This window comes from Chinchilla lanigera, unplaced genomic scaffold, assembly GCF_000276665.1.
Source record: "Chinchilla lanigera isolate Chin_1 unplaced genomic scaffold, ChiLan1.0 scaffold00060, whole genome shotgun sequence".
NCBI classification, from domain to species: Eukaryota; Metazoa; Chordata; class Mammalia; order Rodentia; family Chinchillidae; genus Chinchilla; species Chinchilla lanigera.
In genome coordinates, this window is record NW_004955461.1 from 4,941,115 (window position 1) to 4,968,470 (window position 27,356).

Here is a 27,356-nt window from a genome sequence, read left to right on the forward strand (position 1 = left end):
CCTTTTCAGAAAGAAGCATTCCCTTTGGAAATTTGGGAGGAATAGGTGCTCATGAAACAGGGAAAACCAGGAAGGAAGTGTCACAGCAGTCCAGTGTTCAGCAGCTTTCCAATCATTACCATATTAAACATTCATGATGCCTGGGACAGCTCGCAGGACTTCTGGCTGAGATGTTAAAAAATACACTGTAGCTCTGGTTACTGCCCAAGTCCATACAGAAGCAGCTCAGAAAAACACCCAACAGCAGCTAACAGGATGCACACATTGCCGCTCCCTCATCTGCTGCAGGAATCCCTGCTACCTTCTATCTGGGTGAAGAAGCCCTACTCACTCTGAGAGAATTACCTCACTGAACTCTTTTTTGGCTTTTGTTATCCTGGTTTTTTGGGACAGGGTTTTACTATGTAGTTTAGGTTGGCTCTCAACTCAACTTGTAGCCCAGGTTGGCCTTGAACTCATGGCAATTCTCATGCCTCAGCCTCCTGAGTCCTGGGATTACAGGCACATGCCGCCACATCTGGCTCTTTTCAGTTTCTGGAAAGAAGTGCCACAGGAGTGCCACGTTCCACGTTCTTGCATAGAACACTGAAAAAAAGATGTTCATTTCAAAGGGCAATGACTCAGTGGTAATTATTAATATGTGAGGTTTCTGTTTGCTTGAAGTTGCATTTCAAGTCAAATATATACAAATATTTAGGTTAAAAGAATATCCATATATTCAGCACCCTGCTTAAGAAATAAAATGTTACAGGGTGGTTCCCCAATCTCCCGTCCCTATTCCTCCATTCAATTACATCTCTTCCCTTTCTCCCCATACAGGGACATTATCCAGAAGTGGAGTAGCATGCAGAGGTTAGAAAGAATACCAGAGACTTGGTCTATCTGTGAGGCAGGACTCACTAAACAATTGAGATAGACTTAGCCAAGGATGAAGGCAGAGACAAGCCCATGAAAGGAACACTGGTGTAGTGGTTGACTGATTGTGTCAACTTAAGACTTTCTGAAGGTTAACTAAGTTGGCTCAGAATTTCTACACCCTAGGGACCTGGCCTAGGCTGGCTGTTGGCACCTTAGGTGTAGAGGACCCACCCAGGGCAGCTTTTCACCCGGACAGTATAAAAAGGAAATGAAGGACGGACTGGATTCTGTTCTTTGGAGGAGCTCCAGACTTCACTTTCAGCTTGAACATTGTCTTCTGGCTTCTAGTGAAGACCCTTTAGCTTTTGCCTTAGACCCTTCAACCTTCTGTCGCAGTCCCATTGGACTCCTGGTACAGACTTGCATGGGAACACTGCGGTGAGCTGCAGACCCTGGACTGAATCCTTCAGCCTCCACTGTGTAGACACCCTCTGCACACTTGCTTATCCAACTCTGTCGCTGATCATCGTAAGCTCATCTTGTAATTTCTTATACATCTGTATTTCCTGTGTTATATCTGTTTCTCTAGGAAAACCCTGACTAATACAACTGGCTTGTGTGATAATTTTCTCTGATCCAAATGCCTTCTATAACACTGTGTGTCATCCTCACCAGAACTCTGCAAGGGAACAGTTGTGCTTATTAAGGTGGTGAAACACAAAATGTGACGTGAGAGAGGTAGGCAGAAAGTGAAACTGGGTTAAGTAACTATAGGGTAAGTCAAGGGCTCTGCATGCTTGGTTAATCCTATAACAAAAACTGAAAACTGTTATTCTATTCTCCAGTTGTATGTCTACAGAATAACCAAGTATTCTGCATGTACATACAGATGTACATCTATATACAGTAGTATGTCACATATGATTTTCTAGTGTATATATACATTTTGTATATACATTTTACAATATAGAAGTTTAGTAAGGTTTATTTTGAGGTCATCATTATCATCATCCTATGAGGGTAGAAATGTTGGAAATTAAAGGTAAGGTGCTTAAAACAGTGCCTGCCAAAAAAAAAAAAAAAAAAAATAGTGCCTGCCATATGTGGCACAGACCCCAAAACATCAGCCGTTGTTTCCTCTACAAGTATGACTGGCTACAATATACAGCCCTCTTGTAATAACAAACAGCACTGGAACACAGGTCTCACGGGTTGTATTTTTAAACACGTAGTATAAATAAATATATTTCTTAACAGCATTATACAGTGGCACCTAAGTTCACAAAAGGTTTTGTATTTAGCAAAATTTTGTTTTTGATTGTGATTTCTGCATCTGGTGACGAACAGGCCCACGGCCATCTTTTCCAGAACATGGGACAAATTAAGTTCATGAACCAAGGCACCATCATATACCTAACAGTGACATTTGCTGAAAAGTTTATGCAGAGATACCCCTTGGACAAATGTGTAAGTTTACAAAGGGTTGTAAAACCCATTACACATAAAGGTTTAAACAGGCATAAAGCATGAGGCAAGGAGACATGATCCTGGTGGAGAGGCAGAGGGAAAACCATACCACGTATAGGGCACAATAAGCCACGTCCGTGGATGTCAGGGTGGGGGCACAGGGAAGAAGACAGCAACAAAGGGCTCTGAGAGCAAGGTACTGTACACAAATGTGTGACTGGAGGGGTTAACGCTGCAGAAAATAGCCTGATCACTCCAAGAGGTTTCAAAACCAAACAATGAACCAACCAGAGAGAGCAGGAGAAAGCTGTTTAAAAATCTTTGCTAGAAGACTTTCAGGCATGCGGTACAGCCTGAGCATGGGTAAGCAGGTGAGGGTGGAGGCAGGATAAAAGAAAAGAGGCAGGAAAAATCTGATCCAGAAAGAAGACCCATTCTTTTCCAGTATTTGTAAGAAATCTGTGGCATTCATGACACAAATGAGTATTCTGAGAGAATGTTGCTAGGAAATGTAAGATAATTCTAACAGATAATTCCCTTCAGTTCAAAACAGAACAATCATAAAGTTTTACCAACTGGATGGCCATAAAGGATGACTCAGCTAAGATTTAAACTGCCAGCATCTCCTTAGGGCGATGACTAACATTGCTAATCACCTCAGTGTTCTTTACAAACCTCTGGCATGGTCCCCACAGCAGTGCATAAGCAGTGACTCGCTATTCTAACATGAAGCGACAGCAGGTGGCTTCTTGGGCATTTGGTGTATGCCACGACTGCACTGAGCATGCTACGTACACTACTCTGTTCACTTTTACAAACAAATCCAGCAGCTAAGTACCATTGTCATTCTCACTGTATATACATACTCCCCAAGATCAGACAACTCATCAATTAGGACATTTAAATGCTGGCCTTTCTGATCTTACAGTAGGGCACTCTTCTCAAGATGAGGATCAGAACAGGCCACCCCTAAATACGCCACTCTGTCTTTTGGGTTATTTTGAACTGAGGGAAATTAAGAACAAACAAAGGATGAATTCTCTCACCATCTCCCAGCAGGGCATATATTCTCCGTGGAGAAGGTATTTCCCCTAAATCTCCCTCATTCACACTATGCAGGGGAAGAAAAACCTGTCATGGAAGAGGAAATGTCAGTACTAAGATGAACCTGCATAAATAACCCTTACGAAAATATTGTCTAGAAATGGGGGTATAGCTCAGCGGCATGGCGCCTGCTTGGCAAGTGCAAGGTCCTGAGTTTCATTACCAATCAAAAAAAAAAAGAATAACGTCTGTCTTCTCTTTGTTTTCCCAATATATTTACTTCCTGACAATTCACTGCCCCAGAATCCTAGGCCTTTGCTTTGCTATTTCTCCACAATTATGCACAGCCTTTTAACAAAATAGTATATAAGCTCTCAGGCCTGACTATTTCTTTGAGGTTTTTCACTTCTTTTCTGTGAGCCCCCAAGTGCATACGAAATGAACCTTTTTCCTATTAATTGGCCTTTGGGAGTTTAATTTGCAGGCCCCTGTTACTGAATCTAAAAGACTAGAAGAAGATTTTTCCTCCCTTCATTACACATCAGCCTGAAGTAGGTTCACATCCCAGGCCTACCACTTGCTGCCTGTGTGGTACCCTGGTCAAATAACTCTCTTTTCAAGCCTCACCTTTCACATCTGCGATATGGGGATATTAATGGCCTTTACCTCACAGAAGTATTATGAAGTTTAAGATCCTGCATGCCAAGTGCCTGATACATGATAAGCTCAATAAATATTTATTTATAACAATGGCAACAATTACAATATCAGCTGCCCATCCTTAGCCTTTTATGCTCTGGACAGGTAGCACAGGTTTTCAATAATACTCTTAAATCAGCAACAACACTGAAGAGTTTATATACCTAGGGGTTGGGAAATGCCTTAGTAATATGTTAAAATTCAGTATTTTAACACTAAGCATACTTTGGACTCAGCTGGAGTGATGAAGGATGGTACTTAGCTTCATAAACACCCACTATGTACTGGAGAGTGGGTGAGGCACCTTACAGGATTTTCTCACCCATTTTCCATGAAACCATACCAGGTGGATGTTACTGGAGTTAAGAAAGCATAGTTAGAGGTCCCATGTGAATTTCCCTTGATCCACAGCTTAGAAATGGAAGACCCTGGATTTGATCTATAATTGCCTTTTAATCCTAGAATCCTTCAAAAAATACCATATTTGAGTATGTATCTGACATTCATTAGCACTGAAATTTCAGCCCTTAATCTCAGGGTAAACGAAACTGGTAAAAGTAAAGATACTTTTAGAGGCTTGTCGTGTATTGTGCAGGCATTATCCTATCTCACACACTTTGTATGTCATCCAGTGAGGACATGTTCAAAAGTTGCTGAACCACAGCAATTATTAAACAGGTCTTTTGCTGAGGGCTGCTTGAGTACTATAACCCCAAGTTATACTTTAGCAAACTGACAGTGTTTACAAACCTTAACAAGCCAGCATTTCCAACCTTCTGTTCTCAGGCCCTGTGATTATGGCTGCCTTTTATTAAAGTACTCACTATATAGTGGGGTCCACTGCAGTGAGTATCATAAAACTCATGTGATTACTCCTTTAAGATAGATATTTCATCTGTAAGTGAAACTCAGTGGTGAAGGTAGGATTAGAACTTATATCCATTTGATCCCAAATGACACCTTTTTCCACTGACAAATTCAATTAAGACTACCATGGATATTGAAATACTCCATGCCACAGTATCTACTCAAAATCTACTATGTGATACCCTCGACAGTAAATAACCAGGAACGAAAACATAAAGACACAGACTTCTTGTCCTGTAATATCAACAATTGTTATGATAATAATTAGTCACAATTAAAATTTCTGATTATTTTATGTGTCAGGAATTGTGCTAAGGATTTTTCCACATTACTTCATTCAGTGTTCACAATGCTATCTATTACAACCCTCTTTTTACAAATGTGAAATAGTTCACAGATGTTAAGAAAGTTGCCCAAGTAAGTAGTGGTGACAAGCACTGACTTGTGAGGCCGGCCCCTTACCTATTCGGTGTTCTTGGTTAAGTTTTGGTACTCTAATTTGAGCTAAATGCCAAGTGATTAAGAAACCTAAAACTCTAGATCTTAGTATCAGTCTCCACTAGCTGACCCTGGTCAGGTGACTACAGCTCTTGGGAGACCTTAATTTCCTCATCAATAAAACAGGTCAAATGGTAACTGCCCTAGTCATTGCTAAGAGATGAAGGTGTCAAAATGAACATGGAAGCTCTTCTGGAAAATTATACAAACCACAGTAAATCTGTACAGGCTTATTTCTATTTAGTGCGTATAGTAAGACTCAAGCTTTGAGAGTAATCATCATAAATCCATTCCCAGCACACAGCTAGGTATCTACCAAGACATCATGTGATGGAGGAACATAGAAAGGTGGGTCTCAATCTCTACACTGAACCTAACTGACCATATGTAACCTTGGAAAAGGTACCTAACTTTCTTGGGCCTCGATCTATTATGCAAGATAGGATAATGCCTGTAAAATACATGACAAGCCTCTAAAGGTTTCTTTACTTTTACCCATTTCATTTACCCTGAGATTAAGGGCTGAAATTTCAATGCTAATGAGTGTCAGATATATACATAAATATCACAGTATTTTTGGAGGATTGTAGAACAAAAAGACAATTATGGATCAAATCCAAGGTCTTCCATCTGTAAGCTGTGGATCTAGGGAAATTTACAAGGGACCTCTAACTATGCTTTCTTAGCTCCAGTAACATCCACCTGGTATGGTTTCATGGAAAATGGGTGAGAAAATCCTGTAAGGTGCCTCACCCACTCTCCAGTACACAGTGGGTGTTTATTACCGTCCCTCACTCCAACTGAGTTTCACTTCCTTAACTTCTCATATCATTCCTAGAAGCCTAACTTCTTTTCTAAGTCTTTGTGGAAGTGCTTTTCGATACCAAGAGTCCAGAGCAGCATGTGGCCATCATGAGTTTAAGAAAATCTGGAGGACAGCTTTGCATTCATGCATTATTATACTCCAGCTGTGCAACCAAGCCACAGTTCTGTGGGTTATCTGTAAGGTGCATCACAATTTGTGGTCTTGGTCTGTCTCTCTCAAGGTCAAACAAGCAACTTTCACTGTCTCCTAATCTATTGCAGTGCTGGCGTTCTGGGCTTAATCTACTTTGTTACATGTCCTTGCTCCTAGTGATAGGCCTGGCACATAGTGAGTGCTCAGGTAGTAAATTCTCCCAACACAAGCCATTTTCCTTTCCTCAAACCCCTCTCCCCAAAACAAAAAGCTTCGTGTTGGCTATGTACATGACAGCAGTACAAAATACGGTGAACTATAACTGAGCAATGAGGCCATGGGATGTGTCCTGAGTTATAGTGCTGGCATAGTAAGGAAAGGTGGTAGATTCTCTTCTACTACCCTATACATGCTCTGTAGGACAAATCCCCCTTTTAAAATTTAATTTTATTTGTTTTTAAAATTATAAAATAATTTGTGCACAATCACAGAAATATACAGATGAAAAATTATAATTTCCTTTTCTATTTTCCAATCCCATCTCCTTAAAATAAATGAAGTTAGAATACGGAATAAAACTTCACCAAATTTCATCTATCATTAAAACACACACACAAGCACACACTCATACAAATATAGTTCTCATTCCATCCCACTCACTTTCTAGAAAAACCAAATGAGGTGTTGTAGGTAAGACTCCAAGGCTTGCTTTTATCTTACTGAATAAAAATCATAAAATTCAATACAAATCAATCTAATTATGTTAACTTTCACTATGTTTCATAAGGTATACCACAATTTATGGAACAATACCCTACAAAAAGACTCCAGGGCCTTTGCAGTTTTCTGACCAAAAAGCAATACAGCAATAAATATATGCAGTCTGGTACTTACTTTGTGTCTGGAAGGTACTCTCAAAAGTAGGATTATAGGGGCTGGGGATTTAGCTCAGCGGCAAAAGCGCCTGCCTGGCAAGCGCAAGGTCGTGAGTTCGGTTCCCGGTACCGGAGAAAAACCAAAAACCAAAAGTAGGATTATATTTCAAATTTTAATTAATATTGCTATGTACCTTTCCAAGGTTATTGACAGTACTTTCTATCTTAACAGTAATGCACATATAAAGGGGCCTGTTTTCTCTAAAGTTTTTCTATCAGAAAGATATCATCTTTTTTAATTCTTGCTTCACAGATATCAAAAATTCAACCACAGAAAGTGATTTTTTGTATTCTATTGTCATTAAAATTTCTTTTTCTTCCTGACTACCTATTTAGCCTACTTTTCTGCAGCTTATCTTTTTATCCATTTGTAGAGAACTGTCCAAGGGAAAGAAGTTTTGTACTGTGTTGGTATTTGTGATATTACATGTATTCTGCATCCATGATTACCGGCCTGCCCCTCCTCCTAAAGCGGAATGTGAAAACTAGAATTGCTTTTTCCTGAGGCAGGTCAAAAAAACTTAAATCTTCCTCACCTTTTTCTCAGACAGCTGGCTGCAAAGCAATTCTAGAACCTACTTTTGTTAAGCCCAGGCTGGCCTTAAATTCAATAGGGAGCCCAGGCTGGCTTTGAGCAGCAAGAAGTCCTCCTACTTCAGCCTTCTCAATTCTGGGATTACAGGTGTGTTCCACTACCTCTTTGATAGCATTTTAAAAAATATTTAAATCCCTTTCCTCTATTCCAGAGGAGCTCAACCCCATACTCCTGAGGGTGGAAGGCTGCTGAGATTGACCAAGGAGAATCCAAACAGACAGCTCTTGCTGGGTCTCCTCACCCAGTAGGTCAGCATTAGAAGAGCAGACCTTGGTCCAATCTTATTTCCACCCAGCTGGCCATGCTCTCATCATGCCTATGTACGATCTCCATAAAACCCCAAAGCACAGAGTTTGGAAGGCTTCCGGGTCAGTGATCACAGGTGGCTCCTGGATGACGGGTGTGTGAGAGGAGAAGGCATGGAAGCTCTCCGTCCCCACCCCCATACCTTACTGCATGCATCTCTTCATTTGTACCCTTCATAATATCTTAGTAATAAGTCAAAAAAGGTATTCTGGAGCTTTAGGAGCTGCTTAAGCAAATTAACTGAACCCAAAGAAGGGGCTGTGGCAATTCCAATTTATAGCTGGTCAGTCAGAAGCAGATCCATGGGCTTGTAAGTGGCATAAGAAAGAGGGACAGACTTGGGGACCACACCTGAGGATCTGACATCATCTCCAGGTAGAGAGCATCAACTGACTTGGATCTGAGAACCCCTAGCTGGTGTGGTGCTGCAGAATTGCTTGCTTGGGGGCATTAATTCCCGCACCTTCTCAAGTCAAAGGTGATCTGTGTTGTGAGGGTACAGTATGAAAAAAACTCTATGTCTGTCTCAGTTACTTTTCTCTCCTTGCTGGGACAAAATACCTGATACCCAAAGTTAAGGAAAGAAAGGTTTATTTAGCTCATAGGTTGTGAAGGTTTTGGTCTGTAATCAGCTTGCTCCAAAGCAGAGTGACATGGCAGAGGGGCAAGTGCAAAATGGCAAAAACAAGGGCAAAGGGGGGAAATAAGCCTATTTTCCTTTCTTATATTGTATATAGGCTACCTGTCCTAGCATGGGTGTAGCTTTCACACTATCTCCACATCCTCCTCATGCATAGGTTCAGGATGTTTACCAAGTGAGGTCCCTGGTTCCCTGCTGAATCACTTAGTTAAAACTCCTAAACTTCTCAAGTTGACAGAATGAATCAACCATTGCAACATCCTAGGGCTTAAACAGATGCCCTAGAGCAGATCCTCTACATCCTAGGATGTAGAACTGCTGAATCACTTAGCTAAGCTTCTAAACTTCTCAAGCTAACACAATGCGTCAGCTATTACAATGTTTTTTAACTTGTTTATAGTATGCTCTGAAAGACAGAAAATTTTAAATCTAGTTAAATGTATCAATCATTACCCTGAAAATTTGTGGGTTTCCTGTCTTATGTTCCTAAATCTTTTTATATCTTAAAAAGTATTTAAACCTTTAATCCAAAGCAATACATTTATTTTATATAATGAGAAGTTTCTATGTTATGGTGAGTATATGTGCTGCCAAAGCGAGCACATTGTTTTGTTTTGTTTTGTTTTGTACCAGGAATTGAACTCAGGACCTTGTGCTTGCCAAGCAGGCGCTTGTGCCGCTGAGCTATATCCCCGGCCCATATACTCTGTTTAGTATTATGATACTCTACCAATAAGTTACAACATGTTAGTCAAATGTTAGTCAAAGTATGGCCTTTTTTTTAAGACGCAGTCTTGCTAAGTAGTTCAGGCTAGCCTTAAATTTACTAAGCTGGCCTTAAACTTGTGGCAATCTTCCTGCCTCAGCCTCCTGAATGCTGAGATTACAGGTGTCTATAGCCATGCCTGGCTGTGTGTTTGTGGGACAGGGGATTGAACCTGGGGGTTCAGGCATGTTACAGCCCCTACCCTTTATATTCTGGACAGGGTCTCTTGATATGTTGTCTATGCTGGCCTTGAATTCATAATCATCCTACGTCAGCCTCCCAAGTAGCTGGGTGACAAGAATGTGACACAATGCCTAATTTATTCTTATACTTTCTAATAGTTTAATTTTTTTTGTTGTTGTTTTTTTTTGTTTTGTTTTGTTTTCCGGTACCAGGAATTGAACTCATGACCTTGCGCTTGCCAGGCTGGCGCTGTGCCGATGAGCTAAATCCCCAGCCCCTTAATTTGCTTTTTAATACTAAAACACTTTATCTGCAGTGCACTTATTACAGGGCATGAGAATTCTACTTTCTTTCCTCTAATGAAAACATACCACTATTTAACATGGTTTGAGTATCTGATTTATAAAACAGACAGGACAAAACCTGGATGAAGCAGGCAAGGTTGATAGAAGATAACAGCAAAAATCTGAACAATGAATAGTTGTCTAACAAACAGACGTGGAGTAAGAACATTTGAGGCAAGAATTAACAGCAAACATTATATACCACAAAGCTCCCAGGAATAAAGAGCTACCTACACTGGCTGGAGTGCAGGGATACAGACACACTAACACAGGGTCTCCAGGACTAGCTAGGTCAAGGCACTGAAAGCACTTCCCTCCACTCCTTTTGTCATAGATTTGGCTCAAAACCTTTTTGCAGCACAGACCTATAAAACCAGCACCACTCATCCTATGACCCTGAAAATGCTTTGCTTTAGCTTTACAGTCATTTCCCAATAGCTGTGGCTATGTTACTGGAGAATGAGGGCTGATTTACTGCCTGGGAGACAACAATGACCAATTTCAATACAATGGTCACTTGATGGTAAGTTTTTTCACTTCCCTGAGCCTTAGTCTCCTCTGTTTCTGCCACTGCTCAGCACAGGTCCATTGAGATTAGAGGCAAAGTCCTTGGAGGCACAAAGCTCTGTGAACACTTTTTAAAAACTTGCTCTTCTCCATGCTGTGGGAGATGATTCATTCCTTTCCTTTAAATTCCCAAGGCCATGTTAAATTTAGGTTTGCTCTTTCCAAGTTCTAGCCAAGCCTCAGCAAAAGTCTGCCCCAGACAGCGGTGTGTTATCTAGAAACTGAGCACGCACTCACTGGTCTTGTCAAATCCATTCACTAGCAGAGCCCTAAGACATCTGCGAAGTCCCACTGACGGGGGGGATGCTATTTCTTGGCACTAAAATTGCACTTGTATATCACTTCCCTAGAGCAGCAGTGGAAATGTTTTCTCTTCCGTCTTCCTCATTCAGGCTTCTAACTGGCAGAAGAAACACACCACACTATGATTTGCCGATGGCTGTATTAGCAAAGACAATACTTTAAGATCTGGCCTTAAGATAAGCCAGCAACCAATCTTCCCCTCCTTTAACCTCCCTTCTGTGACTACCCAACTCTTCTTATAATAAGAAGGCAAGTCTTCTTATAAATAGGTGTTTTAAAAATGTGACTCCACATGTTACTTTTTTTCTTTTTCTTTATTTCTGCTTAAAGAAAGATGCACCACAATGTTTTAGCAAGGCCAAAGAAAAACGAAGAGGAAGAAAAGAAGGAAGCAAGGAGGGAAAAAACGCTGGGTGTGGTAGCCCGCACTTGTAATCCTAGCACTCAGGAGATTGAGGTAGGTGGACTTGCGTGAGTTTGAGGTCAGCATGGGCTCCACAGTGAGTTTATGGACAGTATGAACTATATAGAGACTCTGTCTCAAACAAACCTAACTATCTTAACCTCCTCTTCCTCTCGAAAAGAGAAAAAAAAACAACCTAGTAAGGCAAATACCATGAATGTGAAAGCTGAAATTTGCAAAGTACCATGTTTAACATACAAGGAAGAAGAATTAGACATAAATGATTGTTATTCTAATTAAGCAATTAGGTAACATCATGACAAGTTGGTTTGCAGTGTCAAACCTGTCCACTTAAATTTCTTTTTTCGTAATGATCGGAGGTTCCACAGTGTCTGGAGTCTCTTCAATATTTTCTGTGTGAGCACCATCACAGAATGGAACTTTTTGGACCTTCAATAACAGCAGTGCACAGCTTTATCTCCCACATCCTCCACGTCAAAAGCATGTGCTATCTGGGATACTAAGATAATTTAGGTCATTAAATTTGTGGCCTTGTGTACAACTCTTAGTTTTTCTGAGTTGGTTTCTTGGTTTGTAAATTACATATAAAACATTTAAGAGGTAAAACAAAACCTCACTGGGTTCCTGTCTTGATGATAAGACCTGGCCTGAGCATATGGACTGGCACTCTCCAAAATATTTTTGATCATCTGTTTTCAATGCTTTAAAACATTTTAAAGCACAGACTTCCAATAAATACTTATTTAAAAAATTTATATTTTCATATTATATATATATATTATATGCATATGCTGTAATATCTACTAAAATACTGCTTACACACATCAGTAGTTCTGACTTCAGTTCCAGAGGTTCCAGAAGCCTCTGAAACTGTCTGGAAAAACTGGTGTGCAGGATTAAAACAGAGAAGGTCTGTTGTTGTTCTGAGACTATCAAGGGATCTATGCCCCTCCAAATGTTCAGAATGACTGAGAGAACATTAGCTCAATCTAAAGACCAAGCTTCTTGATGTGGGTATACAGCCCATCCAGTCTAGGCAAAGAAGGAGATAAAAATAATGCATGTTTCAGTTGCTAGGGAAATGAAACGCAGTATTTGTTGGAAATAGTAAACTTCCTTGGGGTTTGTACAATGTATTTTAGTGGTTACAAAAGTATCATCACCTCATTACATAACCACTATTTTATAAAAGCATAGGAGAGGGACCATCACTTCGTTAGTAGGAAAACTGAGGTCCTGAGAAATGAAGGGATTTGTTAATAAACATTTCAGAATAGAGAATGCATCCCAGCTCTCTATCCCAGGACATCCACTGACTCCTTGCTCTACAAGCAGCACAGAATACCTCCAAAATGACCCTAGCATGGGTCTCCACTCCATAACTCCTGGAGAAGGCACTTCTCCAAATTTGCCCCAAATTTGGACAAACAGAACAAGAGGGGCAGAGTGCAAATGAACTGTGTACTTCATCAGGCTGTTTTGGATTTAGAATAACACATAACAAAAAAACAATCTAAAACGAAGTTATTTAGTATTTTCTTTGCTCTTTTGGCTCATCTGTATTTTGTGCAGCAAAGATGTTAATAATACCTTGTATTTTCACAATGGGGAAAAAAGAAAATGTATATGAGAAAAACAAGCCCCAGGTGCTCCACAGCCACCCCCACTCCCAAGAAAGTATTTCATAAGAAAACATACACATCTGACCATTTTCTGAGACATGGGAGATCTGAGAATGTCCTGTTATCTGAAATGTTAGTGATAAACTGGCTGAGCACATTCATCCTCTCTCAACCCCTGAGTATTCTGTCCTATGGCACTGATTACCAGTGATAAACACCTCAGAATCAATAATAATTTACTTATTTCGGGGCTGGGGATTTAGCTCAGCGACAAAAGCGCCTGCCTGGCAAGCGCAAGGTCGTGAGTTCGGTTCCCGGTACCAGAGAAAAACAACAAAAAAAACAAAACAAAGAAAAAAATAATTTACTTATTTCCATACTTAAATGGGACATCAACATCATTTAGTAGTTATCTTTCTGGCTCATAAACTCAAGGGGTCTCACCAGTCCTAGAAACAAACACTTTAAAATCCACGTCTACGTGCAAACCACAAATGGATTCCATACATATTCAACTGCCTTCAAGAGGCTCACAGGACAGCTGCCGCACCTGGTGTCTTGGGTAAAGAGCTGTGAGGGACTTGCTGCACAACTGATTTGCCACCTGGTCAGCAGTGTCTATGTGAATGGAACAGGAGTGCAGTAAAACCTGGGAAGAATACCGCATACAGAAACAAAACGAAGGGCCTGGCATTTTCCTGCAGATTCTGCAATGGCTTAGGTGCAACAACTTTATACTGGAAAGCAGAATCCGAGATCAGTGAGACACAAAAGATCCAAGAGTGTGGTCAAAATGCAATTTAGGGTGCAAGGTACAATACAAGTGGGCTGCAGAAACTTGACTGTAACTGTCAAGGAGGTTCTGTTCCAGGTTGACTTTAATCAATCTTCATGTAAACAATAAAAAAGGATTAGTTGAAGAGGACTGAAAATTACAAGGGCTTCTATCTTACAAATAACAAATGTAGTTATTATTTATTATTTCTACCAAAATAGAACTCTTGAGGCAGAGAAATAAAGAGTCTGTTAAAAAAAAGTATACAACCTTAGCAGTTTGCCACACTAATAAATGTCTGGAAGGAAATAGCTAGCACTCTGAGAATCTCTTGCAATTATAGAGGACAAAAGTAACCTGTATTAATCTTATAATCTCGCAATAAATTTAGTATTACATTATCTACACAAATTTATCTTTTTCTGATGTATACATTTTCTTGGCAAACCCTATACATTCTTATATACACTTTTAACAGAGTATTATTCTTGTTCATCTGAGGTTTCTAAAAAAAAAAAAATCCTAGCTACCAGGTGTGGTGACCCGTGCCTGTAATCCAGCAGTCAGGAGGATGAGACAGGATTGCAGTGAGTTCAAGGCCCACGTGGGCTGCACAGCGAGGTCAAGGCCTGTGTGGGCTGCACAGCAAAATCCTGTCCCAACGACAACAAAAAAGAAAATCCTAAACTGTTGGCTGTGGAATGGGTGCTCCCAATTTTGTTTAAAGTAAGTTGTTTTCTTATGATGCATACTCCGTAAGTTAAAAACACACACCATAAAAAAATTAACTTGATTTCAATAAAAAGGAGTGCATTCTCATGACCAGTAGAATGGAGAAAGTAACCAGGACAGGCACATACAGAGCGTGGTTTCTCATTTCAAGTAACAATTTGAGTCAAGGGCTAGAATATAAAACTTGGAACTTCCTTAAAGAGCATCAAGTTTTAAGATTATTTTAAGATTATTCTAAAAAGAGACTGATTTTCTAAAGGAATTCATTTGAATCCTTCCAGTTTCATCTCCAAAATAATTGAGGAATAAAGTTGTCCTGGATCAGCTTATTCATTTTTGGAAAAAGCCCCTTCCTGAAGGGTTCGAGGAACTCATTATTTCCATCTGTTTTCAGTTCTAAAGGAGCAATAACGAACCCACAAGAATGCAAAGTGGTTTGAAGGCCCCATGTAATTGGTTCAGACTTTGCTTGTATCACCACTGCAGTATTTCTGGAGGACGCTTCTACTTCTGAGGGCCTATGGTTATTATTATTATTATTTTACTAACAAGCTCATGTCAAATTTTTTTTTTTTTAAATCCAGTTACCATCCATAAACTTTCAAGCACAGACCAGCTGATTTGGTATGTCTTTGACATTTTCTTCTACATCTTATGCTGACAATCCCAATCTATTTTATCTCTTATCTATGCCTGTTAAGAAAATTTCTCTCCTCACTGAAAAACTAAAGGACTAAAATTAGTGTTACAAGATAGCAGGGTAAAACACCAAACTTAACTACCAACTATAGTTACAAATGACTTTACATTATACCTTCAAATTTGAGGAAATTGTTAAAAAATAGAATGTTTGTTTGATAATCTTACATGTCTATATTTGTTTACCTAGGTAACCAATTTGAAGATATCAAAATGTAATACAACAACCACTGTTAATTTCCTATCATCTTGTCTGAAATTCATTATTGCTTGTATTGTTTTTGTTATTTTGTAAATGTACGTGTTTGCTATTAAAAAAAAAAAACTAAAATGAAGTTGCTGACTTCGTATCCACTGATAAACTGAATTCAGTACCTTTAAAATCTTAAGATTTCAATATACTCTACAAGGTATTTCTTCAAATAGATAAACTAATCAAGCCAAATGAAAATCTGGAGCACACCACATATTAATTTTGCTTTGAAAAAGCACAAATGCTCTCTTATATGACTGGTTATTACACAATTCCAAATGAAAGAGAATTGGAGGGGAAAAAAAAATAGAAGGCAAGGAGAAAACCAAGTGCTTCCTTTCCTGCAGTGAAAAGGCTACAAAATTGTTGTTGTTTTAATAATCTAGCTGTATTTTAGAAACAAGACTTCCATATCATATGCTTGAAATCAAATTACATACCAGTCTCTCTCTTTGTTTTCTTCACAAAAATTAAGGGTTTAAGAGCTCCAACTTTCAGACTGACAGTATTACAGATTTCTAGGGGGCACCAGGTGTTATTAATAAGCTAACACTTATTCCAAATATATCTTGGTATAAATTTTAAGGGAGCCACTATATAATATACCCAAAATGTTTTGGCTTAAGATGCACATACAGATACTGACACACACCCACACTTTAACACAGAAAAAGACCTAGAGATGGGGGTGTCCGAAGTCTTTACTCAGAGGGAAAAGTGTACATGTGTATATTCAGGTCATATCTATTCACAAAGATTAAGGTTTCTGAACTACCTTCTTTGCCAGCATCACTAATTCTGTCTACCCATGCTCACTACCATGAACCACAGCACTCTTCCACTTCATTAAAGCACAGTATGTATCCCTGTTTCTAACAGCACTGACAAAGAAACACTGAGCTCTTCTTTCTTAAGAGCCACATCTGACTAAACGATGTGCATGTGTAAGTCCAGGACTGCAAGGGCAGAAATGGTGAGTACTAGCCCTATTCCTACACTTTACCTTGGGTTTCTCGTAAGTCTGAGATCAAGATGTCAGCCATCTGGAGGTTTCATTGGGGCTATTTGCTGGCAGCTAGGGCTGGCTTCTGATGAGAGATCTCTCCACGGGACAGCTTGAGTTGTTACAACATGATGGCCAGCTTCCTCAAAAGCAAATTAGCAGAGAGGTTGGGAAAAGGAAGAGAGGGGACCAGGTGAAGCTATCTCCTTTGTGAACTGGCCTTGGAAACCATGGCATCACTTCTATTCCACTTTACTCCTCAGAGGGAGTTACTAAATTCAGTACACATTAAAGGCAAAGGAGAATTAGACTCCATCTCTGGAAAGAAAGAATGCTGAAGAATTGCAACGTATTTTAAAACCTCTAGATTGCTCAATAAACTACTAGCTATTTTAGATATATATTAGCAGAAAGAAGGGCAGAGAGAAAAGGGGGTTAGGGGTTACTATGGTAAACCTTCTAAATGATGATACACTTTACAGATCAGTAACATTCAGACTTCAAGTTTAGAAACAACTATAGCTGAACCTGGGGCCTTGGACTATGCTATTTCCACCAGCTCTTTTTACTTTAATTTTTTGAGATAGGGACTCATTAAGTCCTTGCGTTGCTCAGTCTGGTCTTGAACCTGTGATCCTCCTGTCTCAGCCTCCCACAGTGCCAGGATTATAGATGTACATTACATGCCCAACTCTGCTTTATTTTTTAAAATGCCCTCATACTCAACAGGGGCAAGTGAGACAAATTCCCAAAGCAATTTTCAAACGAAAGTGCTTGCACAAGGATAACAATTTGTTTTTCAAAAACAATTTCTCTTATTATTACACTGTTTACCAATTAAGACTCAGAAAAGCTTATATGTAAGAATATTTTTGCTTTGTTTTGTTTTGTTTTTCTGAGATAGGGCCTTTCTTTGTATTCAGAGTGGCCTTGAACTCATAATGTTGCCCAAACTAGCCTCGAACTTATGGTGACTCTCATGCCTCGGTTTCCCAATGTTGGGATTACAGGTGTGCACCATCATGCCTGGCTAGATACAATTTACGAGTACGATCTTTCACAATTTTCTACCACCTTTCAAATCACTTTGGAGTGGTGGGAGATTGGTTAATCTCCAACCAGAAATATAAAAATGCTTCTTAAATCTTTAAAGATTATCATGTGGATTTTCTGTCACTTAAACACTGTGAGAAAACAAGAAAATTAAGGAAACACACTGGGAAACATACCAGGTTCAGCTTCTGTGGCTTTTTTGGATGGAGTCAAAACCCTTGGACAGGAACAGCTTGAATTCCACTGAGCATGTATCATGGAAAGATATGCAACTCCAATGTTTTAGTCATCTTGCTATTTTTTAAGAATCAAGTATCACAGATGATACTTGCCCACACAAGATGACCAAAAATTTGAGTGTACCATCCTGTTTGCAACTGCAAAAATCCCATTCAGCCTCGGCAGTCTGTGAGGAGCCAGGCAGGATGGGAATATATCCCTAACAGTCCCAAACCACAGCATGATTACTACTGTAATCCCTACCCAGCAACCACCAGTCTCTCACAGATTAAAAGGCTGCAAGCTGACCTCTGAATGATTCATTCATGAGTATTTATGACGAGTGAATATATTTAACAGCTGTTCTCAGAAAGCTTCCCAACGAGGGACCCCCTTCCAGCCAACATGCAACATGAGACCCCACCAAGTAGACAGTAGCCACAAGGGGCAAAGCTAGGGTCAGTTAGGTTCCCCTTCTGTTACTTGCTAGATATGGCCCCTTGGACAGCTTTGGCTCTCTTAAGTTTCAGTTCTTCATCTATGAAGTCGGCACAGAGGTGCTTACCTCAGAGACTTATTTGTCAGCCTAGTACAGCACAAGCACTTAACGAATGTCATTTCTTTCAAGAGGTATACATTTCCTTAGTGTCCTCCTAACCCTGAAAAGGACCCTCTTTTCTTTCTTTCTCTATACCCTATAAGCTTTCCTTTCTAGTTTCTAATTATTATCACTTTTTATTTTGATGATCTGATTAACACTACTCGCTACCACTGGACTGCAAAATGCATAAAGAAAGAGGCTTTGACTGATCTTTCCTGTATATCCCACACCTGGAACAGTAGTGGTAATATGACAGATGCTCAATAAATACCTGAATTAATACACCATACTGACAAGTGTACAAAATACAAAGACAAAAGACCTAGTACCAGCCCTCATCAAGCAGTTCACAGGCCAGTTCAGCAGTGATTAATTCTAGCTATAAATTAGTCTCACTTATGGAGTAATATTTTAAAAATCTTAGCATCTGGTCCTACTCTGGAACAACCCAAGGAGTACAGACCTGAGAGATGTCTATCCCTGATTTTGTTTTTGAAGAGTCCCTCCAGTGATTCTAAGGAACAGCTGGGTACGAATCACTGGTCTAATGCAAGACAGCTAGTTAGCAATCACAACACAGTGAGACACACGCTGTCCTACAGAGGCCCTGTCAGGCACTTTGGAAGATCTTCTATGTCTGTACTGTCCAATAGCTGGCCACTAATCAGATGTGGTTACTGAGAAACCTGAAATCATATTTTACTCAATTAAGTTATAAAAACCATGTATGCCTAGAGGCTTCTCTAATGTCAGGAGGGCGATCCAGAACTTGGGTGGCCATGGCACAATCTACAAGGCAAGTACAGTCTAGTGGAGAAGATGGTAACTCAGCCCTGCACAGACCCCTTGAACTCTCCTACTTAGTTCCCCAAGCTACATAGGGAAACCTCTCTCTTGTCATTCCAGGGCAGCTGTGACCAAGACACAAAATGAAGCACATCCCTGAGAAAAAGAACCTTTGTGTGAGCTGTGGAATGATATGGTGCATGTGGCTAAGGAAAGCTACGTGTCTTGAGCATGGACAATCGGAGAGGGCTCATATGGAAGCCAGGCTCTGTAAGTACGGCAACACCCGGTAACTGAAGAACAAGGGTCTTCCTTGTGGCTCACAAGCTAAGAGGTTTACGTATGAGCCACAATGGTGTGGAGCACTGAGTTACTCCTGAGGCAGACAATGTCTCACTGAGCTCTTTTAGATGGCCCTGTGCTGTGTATATCATGAATTAAAACAGCAAACACTGGCCCAATGGCTCTAACTGCTATGTCTCCCATCTACCTTTTGTTACATACCTACTATGTGGTAGTGTATTAGCAGTCTCAAAAGTCCTCTCATTTTGCCCATACAGTAACCTGCAAATTAGATACTATTAACTTTTATGGTGAGAAAACTTAAGACTCATGGAAGTTAAATAATTTGCTTACTCGAACAAGTATGAGAAAGCTAAGACTTAAAGTAAAATCTATATACTACATGAGCTATTTTTTAAAAAAGAGTGTACAGCATTCTATTAATACTACTGTTTACTTACAAATACTAAGTGTAGCAGTTAATGAATTGTCAAAAAGTGAATTTAACCATGCAACTACCACTGAAATCAAGAAACACAAAAATATTACCCCCTCAAATTTTGTTTGTGACCCTATTTATTTATTACATTCCCCTCCCTAAAGAGCTAATATTTATGAAGAGTCCACCAAAATGTAGTTCATTTTAAATGAAGGAAAGCACAGAAGTTATAAATTAGGTATACCGTATAGGCCAAAACTTGTAAAACAATTGGTTACTAAGTAAGTAAACAAGCTTTATTTATTTATTTATTTATTTATTTATTTATTTATTTATTATCTTTTTGAGATGGGGTTTCACTATGCAGTTCAGGCTGGCCTTGAACTCACTTTGTAGCACAGACTAGTCTCAAACCCACTGCGATCCTCCTACTTCAGCCTCCCGAGTGCTGGGGTCACAGGCATGTGCCACCATGCCCAGCTTAAACAATATTTATTTAAATTAATAAGACATCAGTATTATTATTATTATTAATTATTGGCCATTTGAGACACAGTCTCACTGTGTAGATCAGGCTACCCTTGAACTCAGTATGTAATATAGGTTGGCCTTGAACTTGGCAACTCTGCCTCAGCCTTTCAGGTGCTGAAATTATAGGCCTGTGCTACCACACTAGACATTACTGCTTTATTGAATATGAAGAAATTAAGCGGTGGTATTAAGACTCCAGGATGCAGAATGTGTTAACAACTTCTGTAGTATTATAGCACTCCTTGAGGCCTACTTGGTTTTAAGACAAAATGCTATTAGGTTTCTACTTAGTTAAGTGATTCTCAGTTTTGAAGAGAGAAAGAAGGCCATAAAATATCTAGGGGTTGAGTTCTGTCCTTTCAGTTCTGTAACTGTATAATGATAAAATTAAGAGGACTCAGCATTTACTGAACTTCTAACAATGGTAGGCCCTTTATAGATATTAAATCATTTCAAAACCTTTTTAATTCTGCTATCCCTATTTTACAGATGAGAAAAACAGAGGTTTGAAAAAGTGAAGTAACCAGTTGAGTCACTTGTGTAAATAAAGAGGTTAGCAAGGATGAAAAGTGACAACTGTTCATCTTCAAAGCCTGTGCTCCTTGTGTTACAGCTAGCTATCTTTCTCGTCCTGGTTTTCTATGGGGTTAGAGACAGAGGACTTCTTAGAGAGGGGATCCCTGGGCAGGCCAGCTGGTACTTAAATAATGATGTGAGCCAGAGATCCTGATATTCACTATATGTGTCCAAGCATCTCCTTTCTTGCAGTGTTAAGAGTATACCATTTCTTGTGGGAGTCTAATGTTTTTCTTAATTTTGTTTGTTTCTTATTCAGCGACAAAATACTTTTAAGTCCAAGTTAACAAAGTCCTTAGATCAAAGCTAAAATATTTAATCATACAAGTTATCTGGCATCCCCTTGGACAAAAGAAAAGATGATACCCTGACAGCTGGCAGGATTTTCCAGATTTATTTTTGTCCCCTAACTTTCATGCCATTCTGATTCTCAAACATGCACAGGCACACTCATGAAGGAAAAGATCAACTGGGTGCAGAGGTGCATAACTGTAATCCTGGCACTTAGAAGGCCAAGGCAGGAGGAGTACAGGCTCTAGTCTAGCCTGGGGAACTGAACAAAATCCTGTGTGTATATTGCTGGGGATGGATGTAGCTCTGCATGAAGATCCTAGGTTGGAGTGTTAGTATGGCCTCACCCCCAAATGGGGAAAGATTCCCATGTACTTAACTGAGGCCACTAAATCATAGTCTGAAACCCACAGAGATTTGTCTCTTGTGACAAAATTACCTATCACTCAGCTCAGTTCTTCAAGGCATAATAAAATGTACTTCTACTAATTTTTTTTTAACTACAGAAACACAAATTTGGGCTGACACAGAAAAAAAGAAAAGCTAAATTTCTTTAATACTTACTTTTCCATTTGTATCAAGTCTTTTATAAATATCTCCCATTGAGAAAACTGTACACAGTACGTATCATTCATACAATCTGATTTGGTAGGTACTTACCTTGGCCAGAATTGTATATTGCTTTTACAGATTTCTTCACTTTCTGTAGGGCTGTTCTATCTTGGTCTAGAGCCTAAAAGAGAAAAAACACAGGAAAAAGGATGTTGGAAAATTTGGTACCTTTAAAAAAAAAAAGAAGAAGAAAACTGATTCATAACTGTATTTGTTTTGCTGAGCACCAAAGCAACAACAAACTGACAAATTTATGAACAACGAACCATCTCGGAGCCTGGAAATGCCCAACCCTGTTAACTGTGCCTGGAAATGCCCAAGCCTGTTAACTGTGTTTTCTGCGTAAGTGCACAGCCACTCACAAACCTCAGCGTTGGGGACATGGTAGCTTGGTGGCTGGCCAGTTACCATGCTAAGAAATTACAAGGCACACAGGAAATTCTAAGACTGTTTCTTTCTCTCATGAGCTTCTAATCTCATAAGGGAAAAAAGCAAACATAAGACACGATGGCACAATACTCAGGGAACAAAACCCATCAGCTAGTGGTAATTTCATCCAAACAGAAAGGATTTAGGGGGAGTATAATAGGAATGACCTTTCCACAGTGCTTTTGAAATCTGAGAAATTTAGTGTTTAAAAAAATTAACTGTGGCATATGGAAGTAGTTTTGTGGGGCAGTTAAATTTTGAAAATCTGTCTGCTAAAAGAATGTAGTATGGAAATGCTATATAACATTAGTGATGCTTTTAAATAGTATTGTGGATAAGAACCAACACATCCGCATCAGCCTACCTGATCTATACGTGGGACAGTGGCTGCTGACTTTTAACCTAGGTGCTAGATATACAGTTATACGTCAGTGTGTTAAAATTCATCAACTGCACGCTTAAAATGTGTACTCTTTCCTGTGTAAATTATACTTCGAGACCAAGTTTAAAAGGGGGCATACTCCATATGTAGGTGTGGCATACTGACCAAACTCCTTAAAATAACCTCAAGCTTATCTCTGCTTCCCCAACAGTCTGTGGCCCACAGACTGGGAACCCTTAACGGTATGTCAATATCTGGAGGGCATAGGCAATACCAATAATAATGATAAACTTGCAGACATCTGTGTGTACGTGTGTGTGGTGCTGGGGATCAAACTCACAGCCTCGTGCATGGTAGGCAATAACTCTACCATTGAGCTACATCTCCAGCCCCTCAACATAAAATTACAAAAACATTAAATTTAAAGTCATTATTGATTTTAAACCTCAAAACTTTCTGATGAGAAAAACTGAAGCCCAGAATGTTAAGTACTTCCCTGAACGTCACCACACAGAGAGCTGAAAGAGGTAAATGCAAAGACTAAGCAAAGACAGCAGGCACCTGTTAGTTCCCTTTTCTGAAAAGTAGTCTTTTCCTAAATATGTAGCTCAACTGTGGCTCAAATGCCATTTTCCTCCAGGTCCTGTTGTTTAGATAGCAATGGCTGGCCAGCAGGTGGCTACCTGACTCATGCTGAGTTTGAAGTCCTTTCTAGGATTTCTGGGACTGGGAATCACAGTGCCACTCGTGTTCTGATCCCAATGCTAGTCCCATTTTGATGAGGTCAAGCTAGGGTCCACTAGTGGTCTAGTGGTTCTTTTTCCAAGTTTGGAAGAATCTGGCCAGACTTGATGATAACAGAGATAAGAGGTAAAAAGGGTCCTGGTGGCATCTGAGCCCTTGTTTCTAGCTGTCCTTCAGGCATATGTCACTGATAACCTTAATGCAGTCTAAGTACATGAGACAACAATCTGTCTCAAGAAAGTTGAAGTTGGGTTTCTGTCACCTGCAACCACAGTTCGTAAATAGTACAAGAACTAAAGTTTACTAAGCACATACTACACAGTAGGTATGATGCCTGTTACATAAAAGATACCAATTATGATATGTATGTTATCTTTCTGCACTGGATCTTAAAACAACAAAATAAAACTAAACTGAACTCTGAAGTATCATCTCCAGTTCTTGGATAAGGAATTGTGGTAGGCTTTCAATAAATATTTGTAGAGGTGGAAGGAGGAACATATGAACTACTTTGTCCAAGGTCACAGAGCCAGAAAGAGCTGAAGCCACATTTCATACTTGTATCTACCAAACCCCAAAGCACATACTTTTCTACTGGGATGTTGGTACAGAGGCCATAGTTTTAACACTGTGAATCTAATGCTATTTCCATCATGCCCTTCACATATTACACCTCTACAATTTTTGCTAGACCCACCGGTATTTCTGTTTAATTAATATTTTTCTTTAAATCTACTCAGTCCTTAAAAAAAAAGCAAAACTGAATGACTGCACTGTAATGAGCCACAATAAATGGAAAATCAGGATTATCTGCCATGTTATGGTTTTTATCTAAAATGTTTCTCCAAAGGCTCATTTGTTCTGATGGGTCTTTGGCAGGGTGCGTGGGTCAGGGAGGATTCATAATTAAGTGGTCTGGGGAGGTGATGGAAACTTGAAAGTGGTGCCTAGTGGAAAGGAATAGGTCAAGAGGGATGTACCGTCTTCTGTGCCCCTGCGTATTGGGTACTTTTTTTGCATCTTGGCTACCAGTACATGAGCAGCCTCCTCTGCCAATGCTCTCACTGCAAGGATATTCTGCCTCACCTCAGGCCCAAAGTAATGGGACCAACTGACCTTAGACCTCTGAAATCATGACTCAAAGTAAAACCTTCCTCCTTTAAGTTGTTTTTCTCAAGTATTTTGTCACACTGACGAAAAGCTCACAAACCATAATAGAAGCTATCTTCAAAACTACTCTGTACCTCTAACTACATAAAACATTCACCCACTCGGGTCCCCAAGTGAAGTTACATACCTACTGTACTGGATACCACACGCAAGGAAATGTTTCATGAGGCAGATGAAGAAAGATAGTTAGAAAGGTTAACTTGCTTGGCGTGGTTGAGCTGGAATCTGAACACAGATCTGAATAATAAAACCTCACCTCCTAACCTTACCTAGTTCTACGTTCCAATAATCCATGACGGGCTGAAACTAAAAACTACAAAATTAATACCTGGGCTTGAATATCCATGTATATTTAGAGTTAGCTACTACAATGACCAAAGGGACATGGAAAATTTCAGCTATAATGTCTTATGAAATCATCCATCTACTTCCTTTTGGGAAGCAAGCAAGGGAAGAATGGAGGCTGAGAATTTATGTTCACTGTTTTACCAACTCATCTGTAAACTAGTAAGTGTATAAAGTTCACATAATTACTTTGAAAGGTTACTAACAGCACTCGCGTTTGACAGCTATAGTCCCAGTGAAGGCCTGGGTAACACTTCTGTCTTTTAAGCTCTAGTATTTGGCTGATGGCAAAAAGAAGTCAAGTAAAATGCACTTTTATGAGCCCCACATGTTAGAGAGCCTGAGGATACTGTTCTTCAATCAGATGAGGCTCCCTACAGAAATGACATGTTTACATGTGCTACGAAGTTCCACTCCCTCAAGTGCTGGGCAAATAATTGCAATGATGTCCTGTGACATATATAATGTCATATATGTAAGATTTGATAAAGGCTAAGAGAAAAATAGCAATAATATGGGCTATAAAATCTTTATCTTCTAAACCATTAAATGCATAATAAATATGCCTGGTTTCTAAGTGTGCACTGGATGGTGACCATCTCAAAAGGACAGGGAGCACGAAGGAATGAATTAACAATTAAATGCATACAAAAAAAATCTGCTTATCTTTAATAACAGAAAAGCACCTTATCTGTCTAAAATTTTTCAAGACAGCAATTTTATATTCTTTACATAACTGAAAGAGCAGGGATGCTAACCTAGAGAGCATTTCCAACCTTGATATGAAGATGCTTTATTTTCTCTTGCGGGGAGAGCAGTACTAGGGATTAACCCAAGGTCTCCATAGTGAGCTACAACTGCAATCCTTTTTAATTGACATATAATTCGCTTATGCTAAATAAGCAATGGCAATGCTAGTCATTATTTAAGATTTTTTTAGTTCAAAATTCTTTTTAGTTATACTCAAGTAGGAAAAAATGGTCTTATTTTAGATAGATTCGACTTCAAAAATAAGCATAAACCTTTGAAGCTAAATCTTATGAATATATTTAGAGAGAAGAAAAAACAGTGCATGACAACAAGATAGCAGCACAGAACTATCAGCATGGAAGTATACAGAAATCACGGCTGCATTAATGTGCCTAGTTACCCTCAAGCCGCACACAGAGCAGGTGCTCACATTACTTCTCACAGTGGCTCCAAGAGAGAAATGTCTGATGTCCTTGGGACAGAAACGGTAAAACATCTCAGAAACATGTACTTCTATACCAAAACGATTTCATAATGGAAGGAACTTTTACTCACTTGGGAAAAAAAAAAGAGTGCTTCCCTTTTTATTTCTTTTAGCTACAATTAGGTCATTTCACAAATATGTTAAACACTTTAAAACACCTCCCCAAATGGACGGGGGGGGGGGGGGAAGAAGGGTGATAGGGGAGAGAGTAAAGTATGTTATGTGTACATGTAAATCTCCCAAAATTACACCCATTAACCTGTATGACCAATATGTTAATCATAATACCTTTTTTTCATAGTGGTGCTAGGATCAAACCCAAGACCTTGTACATGCTTAGCACCTGAATGCATTTTAATAGATGTGTCTGTTCTATACTCATCACAGCAAGTATTTTTCTTACATGTTTTCTTTTAGTAGGGGAAACAAGAAGACTTTTTTTTTTGCCTAATTTTGTTTCAGACCTTCATTACTTCAACCTTTTGCTTGTTGGGCAGTTGTATACCTCAAGTGGAGGCCAAAAAGTGGTAGAGCAGGCTGCAAGTGGGAAGGAATGCCTAATTACACTCACATAAAGTCCCCATGGATAAAACAGTGATATCAGCTCTCATGCAGCCTGATAGCCAGTTCAGTAAATTATTTATCCTATGTAAGGCCGGTGGGCTAGAATATGTGCGTGTGTAATTATAATGTCAAAGCACAGGCTCTAAAAGTTCAATGTTATCATGAGAGCTGCAGATAAGGTATCAGAAGAATGGTCATAAAAATACACATTGCCTCAAAAAGGAGGGGAAAGGCAGTCATGAAAATATTTGTTCTGATGATCACCATGCCTGAGCTTCTGCATCATTTGCTCTCACACATCCAATTAGTAAGTGTGCCAGGTTCTTCAACAGACACCCGCCTAAGTGTCAAAACGACACACTATTGCTTAACCAGCCATGTGCCCCCTTTAGCTACTTCTACTTGCCACAGCAAAACACTTTCCACTCCAAAAAAAAAACCAACAAAAAACCCTTTGTGAGAATACAGGGGACGCACGGTACTACTACTTGGATGCAACTACTAAAGCTATCCATAAAACATGAATTTTTGCTACCTTAGGGCTTTATCTATATTTCTCC

At 39.5% G+C, this 27,356-nt stretch overlaps 1 protein-coding gene across 1 annotated transcript in view; it reads right to left on the reverse strand.

Moving 5' to 3' along the window:
• The window catches only part of Asap1 (ArfGAP with SH3 domain, ankyrin repeat and PH domain 1), a gene marked incomplete at its 5' end in the record, with an annotated part of 270,321 nt that overhangs the window by 127,887 nt on the left and 115,078 nt on the right, over positions 1 to 27,356 (reverse strand). The window contains 1 exon segment of the mRNA XM_013521324.1: positions 21,977 to 22,049. Within this exon segment, the coding sequence (XP_013376778.1) occupies positions 21,977 to 22,049 (73 nt within the window).